The sequence below is a fragment of the Mytilus trossulus genome, chromosome 7 (genome assembly GCF_036588685.1).
Source record: "Mytilus trossulus isolate FHL-02 chromosome 7, PNRI_Mtr1.1.1.hap1, whole genome shotgun sequence".
Classification (NCBI taxonomy): Eukaryota; Metazoa; Mollusca; class Bivalvia; order Mytilida; family Mytilidae; genus Mytilus; species Mytilus trossulus.
Window position 1 is genome coordinate 24,578,205 of NC_086379.1, and position 23,262 is coordinate 24,601,466.

Consider the following 23,262-nt stretch of genomic DNA (forward strand, 5'->3'; position numbering starts at 1 on the left):
AGCAAATATTACAGGCATATCCGAAATGATTACATATTGAAGTTATATGAATAAACACTTAAGCAGTAGCGGATTTAGAAATTTTCATAAGAGGGGGTCCCACTGACTGCCTAAGGGGGAGCCCGATTAGTCACGATTCATTGATTACTTATACAACCAACCAAATTTTTTCTGTTCATTATGCAATCCCTACACGTGTATGAGAACATCATATATTCCATTTTTTAAGGAAACATTATACGATAAGTCCGAGACAACACTTACACCTAATTTCTACTTCAAAAATAACAAAAGTACAACTTTTCTAGGTCAGAACTTATCAGTGCATATGCATCCTCTAACAGTTTTATGTAATAAAAATACATCAATAAATTGATCAACAAGAGTATATAAAATCTTGAGAGTTCTACTAAATGTTTGATTACCAATACATTTCAAATATTTATATAGGACAGCTATTTTCATTGGATGTTTTTTTTTGCTCATAAAGTGAATAATTTAAAGTTATTGTTCCGGTTCAATTTGGTAAACAGTAGAATTTCAGTATCTGCAGTTTATTGTATACATATACTTTCTGATAAACAACTTTGGTCATCTTTATAAAAAATATATGTTATCGCTTTTCATACCAAATCGGATAAATTAAGAATTTACACAACTTTTACATCCAGTCGGAGCTATCTGGGGCCCTGTTTCAACAATGTTTTGTGCTCAAATGTTTCCAAAAGACATGTTTAAACACTTAAAACAAAGCATTTTGTTTACCTTAATATGTGTTCCAAGGAGTTGTATCATAATCTACAAAACTTTCACGTTCTAACCGTTCTGCCCATCGTCTCATTATACTGATGACCTTTGTATTAAGGCACTTGACCAAAACAGGAAATTGTCTTTTTTGTCTCTTTGTAATTTTCTTTATTAAGACTAAAACAACCTTGATTATATATATATCAATTTCAATATATTTTAAAAAAATTAAAAAAACAAAGTCCGTGACCCTTTAAAAATTCAACGAGAACACAGACTGTGCAAAGTATGTAAAATTTTAGATGATGAGAAACACTTTTTCCTTCATTGCAAAATTATCAGTTATGTAAGCCATTCCCTTATAAATGCAATTAAAACTCATTATCCTAATTTTAACCAGCTTGACTCAAACTCTATTCTAAAACTATTCTAGATCCCAATAAAGATACTGTGTCTAGTGTTGTAGACTATATAAAGCAATCTATGGAATTGCAGAAATAAGGTCCACATTGGTCAATTATATACTTATAATATAATGCATATTATTATTAATATCAACTTGACTTTTTAAAACATCTATCATGTCTCTTGTCACTTGTGTATATGATGTTTGCATTTTAACACGTCAGGGTTTCACTTTTTTGCAATATATATTATATTAAAAATTGAATGAACATTGACCCAGAAGTCTTTTACAGAATTTTAGAAAAATCTATCGTCTAAAAAGACACCCGATCTACCTTAACGACGCCATACACAATAATCGAACAAATTTTTTATATTCATTTGATGTAAGATCAATTAAACGGCTCTTAACCAATCAAATTCTGCTACGCCCCAATTCTCAGCCCGAATTTTAAAATTTGGATGAAGATAAGATAAGATAAATTTATTTTATTATAGTGTCACATATTGATTGTCATAATAAAGTACACAATATACATATCATCACATAAAACATTCAATCAATACCCAGCCATAAAATTGACTTATGAGACACTTTTAAAACTCTATATTTACACTAAATTCTTATAAAAATCTGTATTAACACTAATTTACAAATACGTTATCTGTTAAGTAAAAACAAAATAAACTTGGCGATTAAAAAGTAATGAATAAAAATAAAGTAAAATAATGTTACTAGATCTATCACAGTTAATAAAATTGCAATCCATTAAATAAAAATACTTCAGTATAAAGTTATAAATTAAAATTAAAGAAAAAATCAGGTTGACCTTAATCTTGTTTTAACACTAGTTAAAAGTGAAAAGTTTTCGACGTAAAAAGAATTTATGCAGACTCTTACAAAAATATTGCTGTATTTCTTCGCAGTTCATGATATTAACAAATTGATCATTTAAACTCATACTGTTAAAATTTTCAATATATTTAACGCATTCAAGTAAAAAGTCATATCTCAAATCTGAATATAATGGACATGTCATTAGAAAATGTTTTTCTGTTTCTATTTCATCTAGTTCACAGTATCTACAAAGTCTATGTTCAAGCGGAGTAGGCGGCCTGGAGTAACGCCCGGTCTCCAGGGCTAGCGGTAACGAGCCAGCGCGAAACATTGCCATGCATCGTCTCTGATATTTTGGAATGTTTATTCTGGTATATGTTTCAACATTAACATTGTCTTTATAAAGTCGATAGGTACGAAGTTTGTTTCCATTTACTTGGTTGCCTTTATCATTTGAAAGTTCATTTCGCCATTCTACATTGTCCAAGTTGATGAGTTTTTCATGGACCACTTGCATTGCATTGTTCACAGAAACGCCAATGTCCTGTACAACAATATTACTGTCCACCTTGTCCACAATTTTATTCACCTCAAAAGTCCAACCTTTTCTTCTTCTGGATGACCATCTCCAAATCTTACTTAGGAGTCGATTCTCATCAAGTCTATAAAGTTTACATAGTAAGCGTACACACGATTTTCTTAGTTTAGTCTTGGTCGAGGTCCAGCCCATATCTCCGCGCGTCGCTATATTCGAAGTGTGTTTTCCTACACCCAAGAAGAGTTTACATGCTTTATTCTGCACGGTCGAGATTTGGCTAAAGTTTTTAAAGCCCCAAATTCCACTTCCGTAGAGGAGTATAGGCTCTACCATAGTTGAATAAAGTTTATTAAATACACTGTGGGTCACACCACCGGCTGATATCACTTTTCCATATACCGCTCCAAGAGCTCGACTAGCTGACTTTGCGAGCTCTTTTGCATTCTTTTGAAACGTTGTATGCTCATCAAGCCACACACCTAGATATTTGTACGAGTCTGTGAACTGTATCGATTGTCCACCACAAGAAAATGTACTTCGCGAGATTGTCATTGTAGAAGGTCTGAAATGGACAACTTTTGTCTTATCACCATTTATGGTTAACTTCCAATTTTCACACCATTCGGTAACCGTATCCATCATTCGCTGTAAACTAATTTCATCAGGAGCCAGCAACACTATGTCGTCTGCATATAATAAAATACTAAGCATAGAGTTGTCCATCTGTAAACCACATTTAAGATCGTTGATTTTGCTGGCTAAATCGTTTATGAAAATAGAAAACAACGTGGGAGACAGTATACAGCCCTGTTTCACACCGCTAGAAACGTCAAACCACGGGGTATTGTCACTGTTAACCCGTACAGTACATTGTACATCTGTATAAAGAGATTGAACTGCACTTAAGAATTCACCACGGATGCCCAACGCTTGTAACTTATACCAGAGTAATATACGGTCTACCGTGTCGAAAGCCTTTTTCATGTCTATGAAACACGCAAATGTTGATTTACGCGATATCTTTCGGTCGTTTAGAGTCAAAAATAAGGAGTGAATATGTTCCTCACAGCTTCTTCCTTTCCGGAACCCGTTCTGTTCGTCACATAAACAGTCATTTTCTTCTAGCCATTGACTGAGTCTTAGATTTAATATAATACAATAAATCTTGCATGGTACTGAAATTAATGTGATTCCGCGATAATTTAACGGATTCCGATTATCATCTGCATTCGGCTTCAATATCGGATTTATAACACCCATTGTCCATTGGGATGGTACTTTTCCCATACGAAAGCATCCACTTATAATTTCGAAAAGTAAGTCTACAGATACTTCATTCTTCAACACTTCGGCCGGAATGTCATCGATTCCTGTCGCTTTTCTGTCTTTTGCACTGATCACGGCCTGTAATACTTCATCTCTTGTAATTGGCGCATTTAATTCAGATACGTCTCTTTCAGTGTTAACGTTATCGCTATCTGTAGGTAGTTGAGCTGTATTGTCGGACGAGAACAGAGTTTTAAAGTCATATTTCCACCGGTCAAGAACAGCTGCTTTATCTGTCTGAACAACCCCGTTATCATCAACAATTGCACACGGAATGCATTTCGAGCGTTCATTATGTATTCCCACTTTACCTATCGATCGCCAAAAGTCACGTTGATTCGAGGAGTAAAGTTTATCTTCTAATTTTTGACGTTCCTCTTGCTGGTACCGACGTTTGAATTTACGATTGATACGGTCAAACGCTTTCCTTTCTGCGCAGAATGCCTCTTTTAGATAACGTTTCGCTGAATTCGATCCTTTACTTTTTAACCACTTTTTTTCAGCTATACACGCTTGATCCCATTGTCGGCTTAAAGTTTCATTCCAGTACGGCTTGTATAGAGACTTTTTCTGTTTCATATTTCCGTTTGAATAATTAATACTTGGTAACCTGTTATTCATTTCACAAATAATAAGCGATTGAAAGTTGTCGTATGCATTCTGAACATCTTTTGTAATCCTCATCGAATTTTCAATATTACGGATGGTTTCGTGCACTTTACTTGAAATCTCTTCGGTTTTTAAAAAATCATTTGGAATATCTGACACTTTATATTTCCGACGTTGATTGAACGCGTGATCTGATTTCTCGTTATATTTAGCATCACACATAGGCACGTGTATATCACAGTATAAAAGAGAATGATCTGGTATTTTCTCCGGGACGTAACCAATTTCAGCGATTAAATCTGACATTGACATAATTTTAAAATCTAAAATAGACTCGGTATCTTCATAAGGAATTTGGATGGCAACCCAGTCAATATATTGTGTTAAAACAACATCCGTTTTGTATATTTATAGAAACCCCTTGCACAACTTTTCTTATACGTTTTGTTACCTTGTTTAGAAGAGCTTTCACAATCTCAGATGCTTGCTTTTGATTGGTTATTGATTATTTATCTTCTCTATTCATAAATATTTATTTTGATGTTTCCAAAACAGATAAAAAGGTTTATTTAATTGCTAGCTTGTTAATGTTTATATACATTTAAATGTTTGATTCTGGATTTTCCCTTGCGTGGGTAGGCAGGTTAAAGAATGTAACGTTTTATAAGCTTGTATTATATATGATTGCAAATCAGTATGGGGAACGTCTTTATTAACTTAACTTTTTTAGAAAATGACGAATTCTATTTAAAGATATCATAACTGGTTGTTTGTCAAGCACAAACTTGAATACTAAATCGGGTAGAAGGTCAATTTTTCTATTGGGTACGGAATTCATTTAGAAATTGTCTTCTGAGCAATTAAACAAATATTTTGCATATCATTGTGTTAGTATATAGGTTATGTTATATCGGCGTCTGATCGAAGGTTGTCTACTTTGGGCTTTAATTGGTTTTACTTTTTTAGTCATACCTAAGGGGATTTAATGCAAACTAGAGTTCTATATATCCTACTATAATGAGAATTACAAATCTGTTCACATATTTTGTCATTTAAAACTACGTATGCAAGTTACAGTTACAATACGGTTTAAACGAAACCACAATTGAACATTGGAGAGAGAAAAAAAACACAGTCCGATAAGATGAGACTTCTCAAAACCTGAGAAAGTCAGAGCCATAAATCGCAATGTGACTATATATATTCTTAAAATTGGCATTTTTATTTTTGATACTGACCGTTATCAACGAGAATATCAAGCCTGTCCGTCATTGTCAGCTGATATATTCGAGTTGATGTAGTCAGTATTAAATCATAGAAATGGCATTATTCTTTGTATCGGTTATTTGTCTAACCAGCATGTTTCTGGGGATTGTGTATTTCATTAATACATTGAGATGTGGATGGAGACGAGATTTTCGGGCTTTAAACACATTGATATCGTAAAATATCAGCCGCGAGCCACAATGTAAATCTTTTTGGCGAGTTCACGCAGCGAACGCGATAAAAAGTTTCACATTGTATTGAGCAAAAATTTGATGAATATATCGATATACAACAATCGCTTTTTGAACCTTACTGTTCGAGGGGTCTTTAATTAATCTGGAGGAAAGCAATATTTCAAATACGCTTGTCAACCATTTTGCTGCTTTTGAAAATAAGATGATATGTTTTAACTAAACGTCCTTGCTCGTTTATGGCAGTCATTCATTATTATTCAGACCCAATCTTTTTTCAGACTAAATTTAGATTTGTTTATTTTTTTGTTGTTTGTATCGATGTGTTTTTTTTTCTAATGTCATTTTGTTTCGTTTAAATATAGTTTATGCAAAAATCTATGAAAATTTGCTCAGTTTTCATTACCCGCCCCCCCCCCCCCCCCACCCCCACCCCCACCCTTAAACCATAAATTAAATAAGATCTCAAATATGTCCCAATTAAAATACTCAAATAATACATGACAGTAAGCTGAATGGAAAGTGAATGCCAAGTTTTTTAAAAATTGAATTAGTTTTTCGAGTACCGGTATTAAAAATATCTGGTTTCAAAATCATTTAAAAGTATTGATTACCAACCGCGGTCCAGTTATAATATATAATAAAAATAACTCCCCCATTTCAAAAGATATATACCTAATTATATTACGAAATAGGTCATAGGTTTTACCTACTATATATATATTACGTTGTCCCAAATAATGTCTTTATATAATTTCATTTCTTTTATTAAACTTTCAGTGCCACCAAGATCATGATTTCTTTTAAATTCTCGTTTATCTGATTTTTCTCTTATTTGGTTGTTTTTAAAATGTTAAAATCTGATTTATTTCATAAAAATGTGCGAATAGATAAGGAACATTTTCGTTCGGTAAATGTATGATTTTTAGATACCTTAAATTGATAAAAAAAAGTTTTAAAAAAGTAGTCAAGATACATTTATTTGTTCTTTAAATGTAACTTATAATACATGCATGTTTGTCTAATAACGTTTTGTTTTTTGACATGTTCCCCATTTCCATTCTTAATTTTATTTGTCAATATCTGGTGACGTCGGAGTGACGTTATCAATATGCCATTATTGGCATAATTAACGGAGAACACATGTCATTCAATATAGTAAGACGAATGGCCATAAGAAATGACACTATAAGAAACCTTAGTAAATTTTCTAGAAAATTTCTTGTTGAGAAAATCTTTTGTGTTTATATAATAATATAAGCAGCTTCTCCATTCAACTAAACAAGATATTTTGCTACAAAATAGACATAAATAAGATGTCAAAAATAGCATGTTTGTTCTTCTATTTTAATATGTTTCTATCTGATCAGATGATCAAATGAAGCAAAGAATTTTACGTAAGTCCTGTTAGAAAAAAAACCGAATATAATTAATATGGGCAAGTTAAGATTTTACTTTCCGCCAAGTCAATGGTCCGGCAGCAAGCAAAGATTGACTAAAAAGTTCAAAGATAGATTAAAAGTCGGTTCAAATTATGATTTCTGTCGTCTAAATGACCTAAAAAGACTGAGGGACAAACGCATACAGCGATCAAGCAGTTCAATCTCAATGACAGAAGGACCAGATAGAAAATAGAAAAGTGTCCAATATCCAACATCCTTATTTAAATACAATTGAAACAGACGATCCCTAAACAACGATACGATAGACAAACATCCGTATGTAGATTTTTTTAACTGACATGATATTAGCAGCAGACGTTTGACGTCGACGCATACCATGACAAGAACCAGTCAGCATTGGTATACATAAAATTAATCTTAACTTGACAGGAATGTTCATATATATAAAAAGAAGATGTGATATGATTGCCAATGAGTAAACTCTCCACTAGAGACCAAAATGACATAGAAATTAACAACTATAGGCCTTTAACAATTAGCAAACCCCATACCGCATATAGATGTGTACACTCTGTAACAAAATAATTGTGACCTAACTTTCAAACATATCATATCATTTAGTTGACAAAATTATCCATTATCGATTTTGAAAAGAAAACATTAATTCAAATAACTATATCCTGAATATTTTTAAATTTACATCCTTCTCTATCAATAGGTTAAATATATGAGATCATTTTATATAAAAGTAAATAAAAAATTGAATTACTTTCCCCTCCCCCTAAGTTCAGATCTTACAGTTAGCTAAATGGTTCTTATTGGACTACTCTGAAGGCTTATAACCCGAAACTAAACCAATACGAATATAAAAAAGAAGATTTGGTATGATTGCCAATGAGACAACTGTCCAAAAATAACTATAGGTCACCGTACGGCCTTCAACAATGAGCAAAGCCCATACCGCATAGTCAGCTCAGTATAAAAGGCCACGATAAGACAATCCACAAATCAAAAGAGAAAACTAACGGCCTGATTTATAAAAAAAAAAGTGAACAAAAAACAGTATGTATTAACATATAAAACAAACGACAACCACTGAATTACAGGCTCCTGACTTGGAACAGGCACATACTTAAATAATGTGGCGGGGTTAAACATGTAAGCGGGATCCCGTTGGAAATGTAACTTTATATTATGTGCTAAATTTTGCGAATTTAAAAGTTTAAGGTGGTTACCGGAAGAAAATTACAAGGAAAGAGGGTAATAAAAATATATAAATAAATTAAATGAATAAAGTCCCGAAATACATTAAAAACTAGCATATATCAAACGCGAAAAGATACAATCAGATTGCGTTTTTTTTCTTTTCTTATTCCATTTGAACTTACGTGAAACTGAATCAAAATACGATATATATAAGCACAAGACTTATAAATCAACATAAATAAATCTTTTGTTTGTAGAAAGATTAAATGAAACTAAAATATTCAATATATAATAAGTAATAGTAAAAGAACTACTCACCGCCATTTTAATTTTTTTACCAATAGTCCTAAAGCTACCCATATCCACCGATCATTGAAATACTTCAAACGTATGGTTTACTTTTCTGAAAGTAAATATTGGATATATTTAAGTTTATTGAACCACGACCTACAAGAACCGTCATGTTTGTTTCTTAAAAAAGATATGTCTATATTAAAATCACAGGTACGGTTGATTGAACACTTAGAATCCAAGGCCACAGTGATCATAATTAATCACATTCACCGGGTATATTTGTCTTTAATTGCCAGCACCGTTAATCTTGTGTCTTATTTTTTGAACTTGGATATACCTGAACAGTTACTATTTTTCTTTTGTATTTAATCTCCAATGAAATATGAATTGATTTTTCCGTTATATAGCCCAACGTGTAAATGTCTATTGATTACTTCATTTAAACAACTGTTAAAGTAATTGATTAGGTCAGTTTGTGTGATCAACTTGTTTTCAATCACAACGATAAAGGTGGAGCACTTTCATTTTAATTTCACATTAACTTGACTGTCATGTCCAGCATCGCTTTTCCTGTAAGTAAAACGAGGCTTTCATCGCATAGTTCCATTTTTCAAACACATGCATGTGTATAAAGGAAGATGTGGTATGAGTGCCAATGAAACAACTCTCCATCCAAGTCACAATTCGTAAAAGTAAACTATTACAGGTCAAGGTACGGTCTTCAACACAGAGCCTTGGCTCGCACCGAACAGCAAGCTATAACGAGCCCCAAAAGTTACTAGGGTGAAACCATTTCAACGGGAAAACCAACGGTCTAATATATAAAAAAACAAAACAACGAGGATTGAGAAACACTTATGAACCACATCAACAAACGACAACTATACTGAACATCACATGTTGATTTCAAATTTGTAATAGTATTGTATTTGATGATAGTCCAATGTCTGGATTTTATTTTAATAAAATTTACTTACTTACTGACCGTGAGAAATTGAAATTTGACACCGGTATTTCCTCTCGTATATACGTGTATTTTGTTTTTTTTTAGGAACCATTTATATTTATGATTTTATACTCTATACAACATAAAAAAAAATAACTACAGATTAATCTACAAAGAAGGAAATTGACAAACTGTTGACGTAAAATGTAAACATCCTATTCAAACAGAAGTGTTCGACCTTATTCAGTAAATCTTTATAATGTTAAACATCTTCTAGTGATGAGAGTTTTATTTGATCCAATTCATTTTCAAGTAGTTGACCAACACAAAGATTATTCACTTGCACGAGGGTCTATAAATATTTTAAACTTATGGGTTTTTATTCATTTTTTTTTAAAGTTTTACATGAATTTTTTTAACCTTTCCGAAAATGAAAAAAAATCAACTTTACTTTAAACATGTCAATCATATTTTTTTATATGAATTAGACCGTTGGTTTTCTCGTTTGAATGGTTTTACACTAGTAATGTTGGGGCCCTTTATAGCTTGTTGTTCGGGGTGAGCCAAGTCTCCGTGTTGAAGGCCGTACATTGACCTATAATGGTTTACTTTTATAAATTGTTATTTGGATGGAGAGTTGTCCCATTAGCACTCACACCACATCTTCCTATACCAACACAATTTCTAGTTAACTAAAAAATCTGACTATAAAAAGTTTATAACAACCAGAGACATATGATTGAATGATACATGTACATGTCATTGTTAGAACTACGGATTCTAGATATATTTACTTACAGACTTCCATAAAATATAAAAAATCAACTGTTATATACATTAATTTAGTTTATTAAAACACAAAATAAATATTTAAATTGAAACTTAAAATCGTGAAACAAAATTGTAAAGAGAGTAATCGAAACTTATTCGTGAGATATTAGATTTTGAACCTTTAATTTACTCGTTGTTTGGTTAGTATCAAAATAAGAAAAGTCACAGTGGTATGATTAAAATTAGACAACTACCCCCCATAGATCGAAGGACAATGGCGTAAAACAGCTTACATTTTATTTTTATATAAAATTTGAAATATTCGTGATTTAGATACTTACAATGAGTTTATCAACAAACAAGCATAGGTCATCCCAAAGCATTTCGGACAACTAACACATTTGCATAGTTACTGCAGGAATGTCAGACAACTATACAATGTGTTAGATTCATCATCAGACCATGTAAGAGATTGATATCCTCGCCCTGTTGTTTTGAATGTAGGCAGTACGTAAACTTAAATATGTCAAAATGGGTCGTATTCGGAGTTGACCACTCTTAAGATGTATTTTAGTCATTATCAAAAGGAAAATCAAATGTGAAGCGATTATATTTCTTTGTAGACATTACCATAGCCACGACTCAATCATCGAATGCCAGTCAAGAGTTGTTGTCTATCAGCAGTTGTTTCAAGTGCTTTTTGACATTCGATATCTAATGTTCTGAATATACGAGAAATACTTTTCGCTGGAATCTATGAAATCGTTGATATATTTTAAAATCATTATTTATTTAGAATATTAATATGGTAGACTTTTTGTTAGTTTCCCCGTCTATCACCTGTGAATCAACATATTACTTAGGCTACGTTCCTGTTTGATACATATTGACCCCTTATCTATCTTCTTTCCTTACAGCTTGTGTGTATAGACTAGTTGAACTTATTTTCGATCTTGTAATGTTTGCCATTGGGCGTTAATTAACCATCAAAAGACAGCATATTTTTATTGTAAAACACAATCCTTGTGGAATCTAGCACAACTTGATGTGATGAATTATTTACTAACACTTTTCAAGTAATCTATAATTATCTTCACGATCGAAACCATCTCGGCTGGTTAATGTGGATCTAAATCATATTAAAAACAGGGACAATAACTGGTCGTTGTTTAATATTTTTGACTAAGGAAACGACCATTTGATCATCAGTATTTTTTTTTGGGGGGGGGGGGGAGGATTTGTTTTTGATCGGTTATTTATTTTTGTAAACTAAGAGGACAGATTATTCATTTTCTGCACTGTTGAAGCAAGATTTTTTATTTTCATTAAAACAAGGGACTGATTATTTATTTTCACAACTATATTTATTATATTTGAAAACATACAATTTTTAAATTCATTTTTATTATAAAAAATAAATGTATAGTCAAGTCATTGTGTACTCCCTTTAATCAGAATTAATTATCATCATCTGTGGAAATGAATCTGCTGAATTCCAAACTGCATATACATGTATTGCATACATACAAGAGATTAAAGTTTGGCTGTAATAAGCCTCCCTTAAAAGTATTGCAAATGATTTACGCCGAGCGAAGCGAGGTTACAAACTTTTGAAGGGTTTTGGAGAAGCTGCAGACACCAAGAAGATATAGAACTAATGATGCAAAATTATGTTTTTTCGGGTGTTGCCCAGACCCTTTCTTAATCTGACAATGAAAGTTCTGTTTTAACATTTTTTGACAATATTCTGGACTCAAATCACCATGTATAGAGATTCTTTGTTACATCTGGTGCCATCTCACATGCTTTCGAACAGACCTGCCGAGTTATTTATTTTTAATTCGTTGCAAGTTAGGTTATTTATTTTCCAAACTACCATAGAACAAACCATTTATTTTTGTGATTATGAAGACTGAGTTTTTTTATTTCAATATCCCCCCCCCCCCCCCCCACCGAATATCAAATGATCGCCCCTAACAAAAACGTAACACCAAACGTATTATTTGAAATATTTAATGTGTGGTATTATATAAGTTTGACTGACATAAAGAAACGCTTCTTTTTTTTATTTAGAGAAAGCATGTGGAAAAGTGGAAAAATTACTTCTTGGAAAAAAGATGACTACGCATTTTTTGTAATGGTAGAAGTGGATCTAAAACTTCTCGGAAATGGAAAAAAAATCGAAAATATTTTGTCAGAAATTGATTTCGGCCCTGTATTGAAGGCAATACATTGACTTATAATTGTTTACTTTTTACACATTGTTACTTGGATGGAGAGTTGTTTCATTGTCATTCATGTCAATTCTTCTTACTTCTGTTGAGTTTTTTTTTTTTAAATATTGAGAAATTAAGAGGTTGTTGATTAAAATATTGATGTATTTCTCATAGGAAATATGGAAATGTGATAACCAATACATATATCTTAGGTCTTTTAATTAATGGTTCTTGGAAGTGACGACATTTTTATTCTCACTGTAACGCAGTATTTTGTTCACAGTCAAAGTTTAGAAACAACGTGTTCAGACGTTTGCACCAAACTTATGCCACAATTTATTGATCTGTTAAAACACTTGAACATTTTTTATTGTTAGTTTTACGTCCAATGACGTAATCATATTATTGAAAAACGATCAACTAAAGGAAGAAAAAAAGACAAAACAATCACTTGAAATAGCACAAAAAGTTAACGATTTATTTATGGACTTATCATAAAAATATCATGACAAACATTTATAGTGGTATTGTTTGCATTGAATGGAATATGAACCTTTTAAAGTTTTAAAATTGTATGCATGACAGTTCGATGTATCAATAGATTTTCAAAGATATCGTAAACCAATTCAAATGATTCACTTTGTATTGTTGCATCACTAATGATGTTTGTTCACGCCACTGAGTCGAATCAACGCGATAAATTCCCCACATATATTTTTTTAATGAACTTTATTACCAAAAATAATTTTTCAAAACAATAATTTAACAAAGTTTGTTTTTTTTACTGACGAAAAAATTGTCCTTGATATTTATTCTAATAGCAGTTAAACCAAGGAAAAAGAGGGTTAAACCAGTCAAATCCATGAGGAACTTATAAACAATAAATGGTGTGAAAAGAATCATATTTCATAACATTTTGATTTTTTTTTTAAGAATTATGGTTAAAAGTCTTTTAAATTTCCTAACTACTTATAACGGTAACATTTTCTTTATTAACTGTTGATAGTAAATAAATACATCGGGAAGTTTGAAATAACACCCTGTAAATTTAACCATATTTTATAACATTTAAAAAAATATGATTTATAACTAAAAATCAAGTATTTAAAACTTACGATGACAGAGCATGAATCATATTCCTTATTTATAGTTACAATCAAATGTGTCGGAGTACTTGATCAACCCACCCGGGAGGACAGAATGTTATTACATATATGTAAATTGATTAACTTACAAACAGAGAATCTTATCCATATTTCATGAATCCAAATATGTACTAAGACTACCATATTAGAAAGTAAACACTAAAGTCAATCACTACTTGTAAAACATACCATATCTCATAACGTTTTGGATAACTTTTTTTGAAATCTAGTATTTTTTACTTTATACACATGGATTATATTCCCTATTTAGAGTTACAATCAACTATGTCAGTGTACTTGATCAATCCACCCGGGATGACAAAATTATAATACATATATGTAAATTGATTTACTTACAAAGAAAGCATCTTATCCATAATTAAACAATCTCAAATGTACCAATACATCAACATAAGAAAGTAAACACAAATTCTGTTAAAATCAATTGATATATTCCCAGGTAGGTAAAATTGTTTGGCGATACTCGTACCTCAATATTGACGAAGACATCCAACTTGTAAAACTGAACGCTTCAATGATTTATTGAACCATCATGGCTGTGTTAATTATCAGTTGAAAAAAAGTCAATAAAATTTCAGTTTCACATTTTGCAATGTCATCCTATTGACAACAGATCTAAACAGAAAATAGTTGCCAGCGACGACAGTGGCGCGTCTAATCACCTTCAGCACGGGATGTACATCAGGGAGTCTCTTGACTTCTGCCATAAAAGAAATTTCCATTTTGTTTTTGGTGTAATTAAGAAGCAATCAATGTGTAGACAATGTCTGACTACTGAAACTATAAGGTCTTGAGTTAACATAAACTTTGAATTCTCAATAGACAAAATTGTGCTTACAATTCATTTTAGCGATAAAGAAGATAATTTTAAAAGTACATGGACAAAAACTATGATGAGACTTTTCAATCAATGCACGTTCTTTCCAAAAGAATGTGAAATCTAGTTGTCACTATTAGACAAGACCTTCTACAGTGAACATCTATCAACTACGTATCTTAATATATACAGCGCCCTTAAACTGAAAAAAATATCTTGATTTGTGTTATAAATTATTACAGAAGACGGCAGATCTTTATTCAACTATTAACTCAAAATAGACAAGCGCATATAAATGGTGTTACGATTACTGACGGAATTTGTTAAGTTGAGACTGGCACATTATATATGTCTTATTTAAACTCGTCAATAATAAAGGTAACACGATAACAAAGACAGTCAACGACGAACTGAACTTATTAAAATCAAAACACCACTCAATTTAATCATATGATTTGTTTTTACAGAGTACCAAAATATTATATTAAGTGAATAATACAAGGCGTATAAATACACAATTGAAAATTGACCATCGATCACATATTTCTTGTTACTACTAAGTATATTTCACGAGTGTCTGTAAATGTGGTTCTGTATTGAATTAAACGTATCGAATTGTGCAAGATGAAACATTGATCAAGCCTTGCAGGTAAACAAAAACCCATTTACTGTCAGCTGACAACATCATTATGTAAATTATGTTTGTACAACAACGTTTTTTATAAATACGAAAAGTTCACTATGTTAAACGTTATCTGTGACATTTGATTCGATATTAAACCACTGCTGTGGCGCCAGCATTTTCATTTATCGTGATTTTTTTTCTCTGGCCTCATGGTATAATTTTAGCGAACACACGCTTATCCATTGTATCTCAAACATATACCCATGAATGGTTTTTTACTCCAGCTTTCAGACCGACCATTCGAGACATTCATGGGTAATCACGATGGCTACGGTAGGAAAATGTATTACACTGATTTCAGTGTGGACGACGCATGCAGTAGGAATGCGTGAGGTCATAAGTCTGCAAAGCGGGAAATATTCAATGTTTCAGAGCATTACAACAAAACGAACACTTAAACAAGATATGTTTTTCATGGGAAATTTAATCACGCATCCTACATTTCTTCAAAAATGCTGAAATTATCATTGATACCTGTATCTAACGTTCATTTCAAATATTTTGTTGAAGAAATAAAGTGGAAAGAGCTTCTTCACTCAGACTCAAGCAAACAGTCTTTTGTTTCGCATATTTCTGACATATTTTCACGACTATATCATTCAATGTAATACTGAGCATTGATACAACAATTTTATAAGACGACAGAAAGGCTTTTTATGAATATGAATATGATATCAGGAGAAAAATAAAATTTAAATTTAAACCATTCATATATCCTCATTTCCAGTTTGAGGTCAAGGAGAATAACTGTAAATGTTAGGTTTAAGTATATGAATTTGAATTGAAAACTGGTACATTTTAGAAGATAAACCTGTATCACCTGGTGCAATATGGTATGTGTCAAAATATTTACAACTTGTACACAACATATTTATTGTAGGATCCTTTACTATAGATAATGGAGCTGATCTGTAACAATAACATCTCCATGCCTTATATATCATGTACTGTAGTACGACAATAGACTAAAACTGACGAGGAAAGGTAATTCACGGCCATCGAAAGATTTTTTTTTGTGAAGCCCAGGTGGTCGTGTGGTCTTAGCGGAACGGCTACAGTGCAGGCGATTTGGTGTCACAATATCTCAGTAGCATGGGTTTGAATATCGGCGAGGGAAGAACAAACAAATTGCGAAAGGAAATTTACAGATCTAACATTGTTGGGTGATGGTTAGACGAGTTATATATAATACAATAACACACAACAATCACTGAATTACTCTCATTTGAATTTGGTAATCAATATCTTCGGTACTCTTTTTCCGTCTGTTGAATTGCATATCATGTTCTTGTCCTGATTATGGCTGTTATATTTGCCAATTTGGCAGTCAAACAGATAGAATAATTACATTTTGCTGCGTAGTTAGAATATGATAGATGTTGTGTAATAATGATGTCCTTAGTTAAAATTGATAGCACACTGACAATACCTGCGATCAAATATAATTCTATTTAAAATCGAATCGTTAAATTTAAAACCAGATTGATTCTTTAATCAGGTGAATTATCTATAACATTTGCTTTTGCATAATTGATGCCTTTGTTTTATCTGATATTGTATACCAGTTATTAGGAAAAACCTCAACACCACAAAATTCATACTAAACTTTCAATCCATAAATGTGATCATGCAAAGTTGATCATTTTCATGTGACTAAATTGTTATATTAGAGATATTATCAATATTTTAAGAACGTAGATACATGTATCTTCTCCTGGGGAGGGGTAAATCCTACTTTGAAAAGAATCACTCTGATTCAATCAAAAAATTCTCAGAAACTGACATTATCAAGAAGCTTGATTTCTTGATTGACAACATATTTGTTACGTTTGGAGGACGTGTTTTCAACACACTGTCGACACTCCAATTGGAACCAATTGTACCCTCTTCTTGCCGACTGGTTTCGTAATTATTATGAGGCTGACTTCATACAGGAACTTCTGGAAGAGAGATAAGAAGTTAGCAATATCCTTTAACTTTACTTTCCGCTATATAGATAATGTTCTCTCACTAAATAATTCAGAATTTGGTTACTATGTTAAATGCATCTATCCCATCGAACAATATATAAAAGATACTACATATACAGTTAAGTCTGCCTCATATCTTGACTTCCATCTATCAATTGACTATGAGAGTCGCTGAAAACAAAACTTTACGACAAAAGAAATAATTTAGCGTCCCAATTGTGAACTTTCAATTACTATGTAGCAAAATTCCAGAGGCGTCTGCATACGGAATATATCTCCAAATTGATACGATATTCCCGGGCTTGTGTTTCCTATCATGATTTCCTTGATAGAGGGTTGCTGCTGACAAAGAAGCTGTTAAACCAAGAGTTTCAAATGGAGAAGTTGAAATCATCTATTCGTAAATTTTACGAACGCCATCACGAGTTGGTTGACCGTTATGGAATAACCGTTTCACAGATGATATTTGATATGTTCTTTTCGTCGTAACTATAATCCCCTTCCCTTTACACGAATGTGACCTACCGAACACGGTTTGTAATACTATGAGTAACACGACGGGTGAAACATAAGGAGCAGGATCTATTCATCCTTTCGGAGCATCTGAGATCACCCAAAGTTTTTGGTGTGGTTCGTGCTACTTAGTCTTTAGTTTTTCATGTTGTGTCGTGTACTATTATCTGTCTGTTTGTCCTTTTCCTTTTTAGACATAGCCATGCCAGTTTATTGTCGATCTATGAGTTTGACTGTCCCTCTGATATCTTTCGCCCCTCTTTTACGATACATGCGAATCTACATTGAAAGCAGTCTATATCTTAAATGAAGGCAACAGTAGTATACCGCTGTTCGAAACTCATAAATCGATAGATAAAAACAAACCCGGGTTACATACTAAAACTGAGGGAAACGAATTAAATATAAGAAGAGAACATCGACACAACATTAAAAAGTAACACACACAGACGCGTACTAAGCATTTAATTTAGACAAAATCTGATGAGAACAACAAATATAACATTAAAACTAAATACCTGAATTTGGGATAGAAAAGTACCGTGACACGTCTTATAGTAATGTGAGTTCAAACTCAAATATAAGAGGAAATAAACGACACAACAGAACAAAGTATATTTAAAATATTAAAATATTAAACCAAAAACATTAAGATAAACTGTTCCTAGCTCAAACCAAGTTCCGTGAACCCAACATATAACTTGGACAAAGAAATTTAGTTACCTGGAAACCTGTGTCCATCAGTATACTACCAATAATACCCTTGCTAGGAAATGATTGAATTTATTGTGGCAATGTATAGATACATAGACACGTCAAGTCGGCATAAGAATGCTATATCATATGGCCTATTCAACTTACTGGTAACTTCTTTTTCAAGTGACAACATATATTTTCCACCAACAAGATGTCTCATAATGTGTTCTAGTCCTGTATATACAGGTAAAATAATCCAGATGACCTAAGGTACACATGTATCTTTGTTTCCTCGTAAAATTTTGGTCTCTAGTGAATATTCCTCTTTTTGGCTATTAAACCATATATGTATACAAAGATCAGATATGAGTGCAAATTAGACAACTCTACATCCAAGAAACAATGTGTAAAAGTAAACCATTATACTAGGTCTAAGTGCGGTCTGCAATACGGAGCCTTGGCTCACCCCAAACAGTAAGATATAAAGAGCCAATAAAATGACATCTATAAAACTATTTTAAACGAGAAACCCAACGGTCTAATCTATATAAAAACGAGAAACGAGAAATTCTTATGAATCAGATCAACAAACGACAACCACTGAACATCAGTTTCCTTTTATATTGTAAGAAAAAGAGGGTGGTAAAGGGTTATTTTCGTGCAACGTGATCCCCGTTTTTTATTTCACGTTCAACGTGTTTTTACTTTTTTATTTGACGGGTGTCTCTTTCAACGTGTTCTGCTTATTTAATTTTACGTGCATCGTGGTTTTCAAAGTCTTATTTAGCGTGCTCGGTATTTTTTCAAATAAAATTCTAACACTTGGCAGGGATCGTTATGAAATACTGTTTTAAAAGCCGTAAACCAATTATATCATAAATGTGTATACTAAATCGGGAATATCAAGTAAAACAAAGAATCAATATATACAAGAAGACAGTGACTCAGTCACAAAAGATTCACATAAAAGTATTTATTTTTCGTGCAACGTTCATTACAGAAATTATTTCACGTTCAACGTGAAATTATGTCTTATTTCACGATTTTTTTCGTGCAAGCACCCCCCTTTATCACCCTCGTAAAAGTATTTACAGTTCGAAGTCGGCGTTGGATGTAGATATATAATAGTCTATAATGAAGCTCTGTTGAAGGTTACAACTTAAGGTATTGATTTTTATCAATTATTAGTAGTAATGCACTTAGTTTATTTAAATCTATATTTAGTAACGGTACAACATCATCTTGCAATCTGTTTTACAATGCAAAATTGATTGTTTGTTTTGAACCAACAGTTCAAAGTAATGAAGCTGAAATTATCCCTTCTTAAATTCTACAGACGCAATCACGACTTTGGTTGACCGTGATGAAATTTCAGATATTTTTTTCCCCGAATGTGACGAACTGAATTAAGACTTAATACCGTGCTTGAACTACATGTAACATTGGCAGCACGACGGACGGCACATATAGATCAGGATTTTCATACGTTCCGGATCACCTGTGATAACCCCTAGTTTTTGGATAGGTTCGTGTCACTCAGTCTTTGGTTTTCTGTGTCGTGTGTTTTGTAATATTTTTTTTCTTTTATAGCCCTGATCACAGTGTTTGCATGTCTTTGTAAATTTTGACTCTCTTTTTGAGGAACATAGGATTTTAAAATCCATAAAAAGTTGTGTCTAATCTGTTCATTTATGTCTTGCTAAAATAATATGGACATTTGATGAACAAATGAATTAATAGAAAGAAGCAAGCGCAAAACTCATAATTGAAAAAGTGAGAAGATTCCACAGGGCAGTTACAAAAGTGGAACGAAAGATACCAGAGGGACAGTCAATCTCATAATTCAAAAACAAACTGACAACGTCAAGGCTAAAAATGAAAAAGACAAATAGACAAACAATAAAAAACATGATGACACAACATAGAAAACTAAAGAATAAACAACACGAACACGATACATCCTTATAATTCAATGATGGACAGCTGGCTTAAACATATCTTTTAAGTTAAGTCTGCCAATTGATATTTTATCGTGTGTTTTTCTATTTTGTGATGTTATGCTATTGTTTCAGAAAAAGGGAGAAGGTTTGGATCCATTAAAACGTTTAATCCCGCTGCAAATGTTTTCACCTGTCCTAAGTCAGGAATCTGATGTACAGTAGTTGTCGTTTGTTTATGTAATATATACGTATTTCTCGTTTCTCGGGTTTTTTTTTTGTTGATTAGACCGTTGGTTTTCCCGTTTGAATGGTTTTCACTAGTAATTTTGGAGCCCTTTATAGATTGTTGTTCGGTGTGAGCCAAGGCTCCGTGTTGAAGGCCATACATTGACCTATAATGGTTTACTTTTTTTAAAATTGTTATTTGGATGGAGAGTTGTCTCATTGGCACTCACACCACATCTTCCTATATCTACTTTCAATAAATTAGGCCGAAGTTTGAGAAATGATCAATTACGTTTGGAAGCATTGTTAATAATTTTATGTCAACATTTAAATGTGAAGAAAAAGTCGATGTCAGCAGAAAATAATCCTAGTTTTCTACGAAAAAAATCCCCGAAATCGATAGTTTAAGTTCTACTCTTAGTGAGTTCAAACAATTCCAATATCATTTTGTTTAAAAAGGGAGATTATTTACAAAGCGGGGTCGTGTAAGATCATGCTAACCCACAACTAAACCTTTGTCTTTCTAGAAATAATTGCAATGGCAGGCAATAATTCTTAGTATCATCAATATTAAATAACACACAACTGACTGTGAACACATCTTAAGCAACTTTAACAATCTTACGACATCAAATTCAATCATTCATTATTTGTTAAATATTTTCTATACATTGGTCTTTCAATTATACAATCAATTCAATTTGAGAATCTCTTATACATATAACAGAATATTATGTAAGATGTTTCTTTGATCTTTGTCACACTTACTCAAAACAGTTGCATTACAATTCCATTGATAGATTTTAAAAAGCAATGTATAAAAATATCACAACACTAAAATATGTCATTTAATCGTTTAAATTTGATTTTTAATTTGACACACACTAACAGAACTTTATTTTTATCAATGAATAAAATTGAGAATGGAAATGGGGAATGTGTCAAAGCGACAACAACCCGATTAAAGAGCAGACCAATGTGTCTTCATTACTTGCAGGGCCTTTGATCATTTTTCAGGGTGTAGTGTTCTCCATATATACAAATTATGTTGCTTCGCTGTCTCATTTGTTGTTTTTATAGTGATATTAAGATGATAACACAATATTGACTGCTGTACCCCTATTTTTTTTTACATTTTTACTCTTTGAGTATGTTTCTTTTGTTCATGCATCGTTGACAATGTAATGGAATTTGATGCGACTGTCATACAAGTGAGAGGTTTAGCTAGCTATAAAACCAGGTTCAATTCACCATTTTCTACATTAGAAAATGCCTGTACCAAGTCAGAAATATGACAGTTGTTATCCATTCGTTTGATGTGTTTGGACTTTTGATTTTGCCTTTTGATTTTTGATTTTCCTTTTTTAAATTTCTCGGAGTTCAGTATTTTTGTGTTTTTACTTATTCAATAACTATACCGTTGTTCATATATTTCTGTATGTTGGTCTTCCATAAAATAGGGATGCTTGTTGTCTATTATATTTGTTTTTCGTGCATTTTATTGTACATTATAGTTATCAAAGGTACCAGGATTATAATTTTATACGCCAGACTCGCGTTTTGTCTACATAAGCCTCATCAGTGACGCTCAGACATAAATCATGCCGTTTGAATTATTTTAGTAATACATTTGTAATGTCCACTCATTTTACTGTATGGATTTTCTCATGCTGAACACTGTACGATGACCTTTTCATGCTATTGTTAATGACATCGAGGTTGTTTAATTTGGCTCTGGTGAATAGTTGTCTAATTGATAGCCATACTAAATCTTTGCCCTTTTTAAATATATAAAAGCCTTAACTTTAGGACGATATCTATATAAAAGGTGTTGTCTGATTATTTTGTACATACTAAATGGATATTTATCTGTATCTGTCGTCCGTGTGTCTGTATACTGCCGAAAAATGAACATCACGCCTTAATACCGCCATATATATTTAAAATGTTCTGAACAGGTCCTAAAATTCTAAACCAGAACATCCAGTGGTATAATAATGGTTGACCCTTATCATGATTTCTCCCAATTTACATTTTAACGTTGTGTTTCTTTTGTGTTATTTGTTTCCTATTATATTTGAGTGTGAATTTACAATATTATAAGACGTGTCGGGTTACTTTTCTATCCAAAATTCATGTATTTAGTATTGATGTTATAATTGTTATTCTCATCAACTTGTCTAATGCTTAGTTTGTTTCTGTGTGTGTTACACTTTAATGTTATTTCGTCATTCACTTTATTTAATGTGTTTCCCTCGGTTTTGGTTGGTGACCCGGATTTGGTTTTATTTTCTATCGATTTATGAGTTTTGAACATCGGTATACTACTGTTGTCTTTATTTACCAGTAAAATAGAAAAATAATTGTTCTATCCCGAAAAACACGCAAATTTATAAAATTCGACTAAATATAAATAATTCAAAAACAGTTGTTGCAAAATGCCATTTCTATTACTGATGAACGAATATAGTTTTAAGTTACCGAATTTATTCAA

At 32.2% G+C, this 23,262-nt stretch overlaps 1 protein-coding gene across 2 annotated transcripts in view; it reads right to left on the minus strand.

Annotated features, from left to right (window-relative positions):
- Nucleotides 1–14,312, minus strand: part of LOC134724811 (uncharacterized) — a 34,314-nt gene extending 20,002 nt beyond the window's left edge. The window contains exons 1-2 of one of the 2 annotated variants that reach the window (XM_063588086.1): nucleotides 14,259–14,312; nucleotides 8,848–8,932 (exon numbers count right to left, since the gene is read on the minus strand). In XM_063588086.1, coding sequence (XP_063444156.1) covers nucleotides 8,848–8,889 — 42 coding nt within the window. In that variant the 5' untranslated portion in view covers nucleotides 8,890–8,932; nucleotides 14,259–14,312. Of the gene's footprint in view, nucleotides 1–8,847; nucleotides 9,004–14,258 lie in introns of those variants that run through there. The other variant, XM_063588085.1, reaches the window with a different exon arrangement.
- Between the last annotated feature and the right edge of the window lie 8,950 nt (nucleotides 14,313–23,262).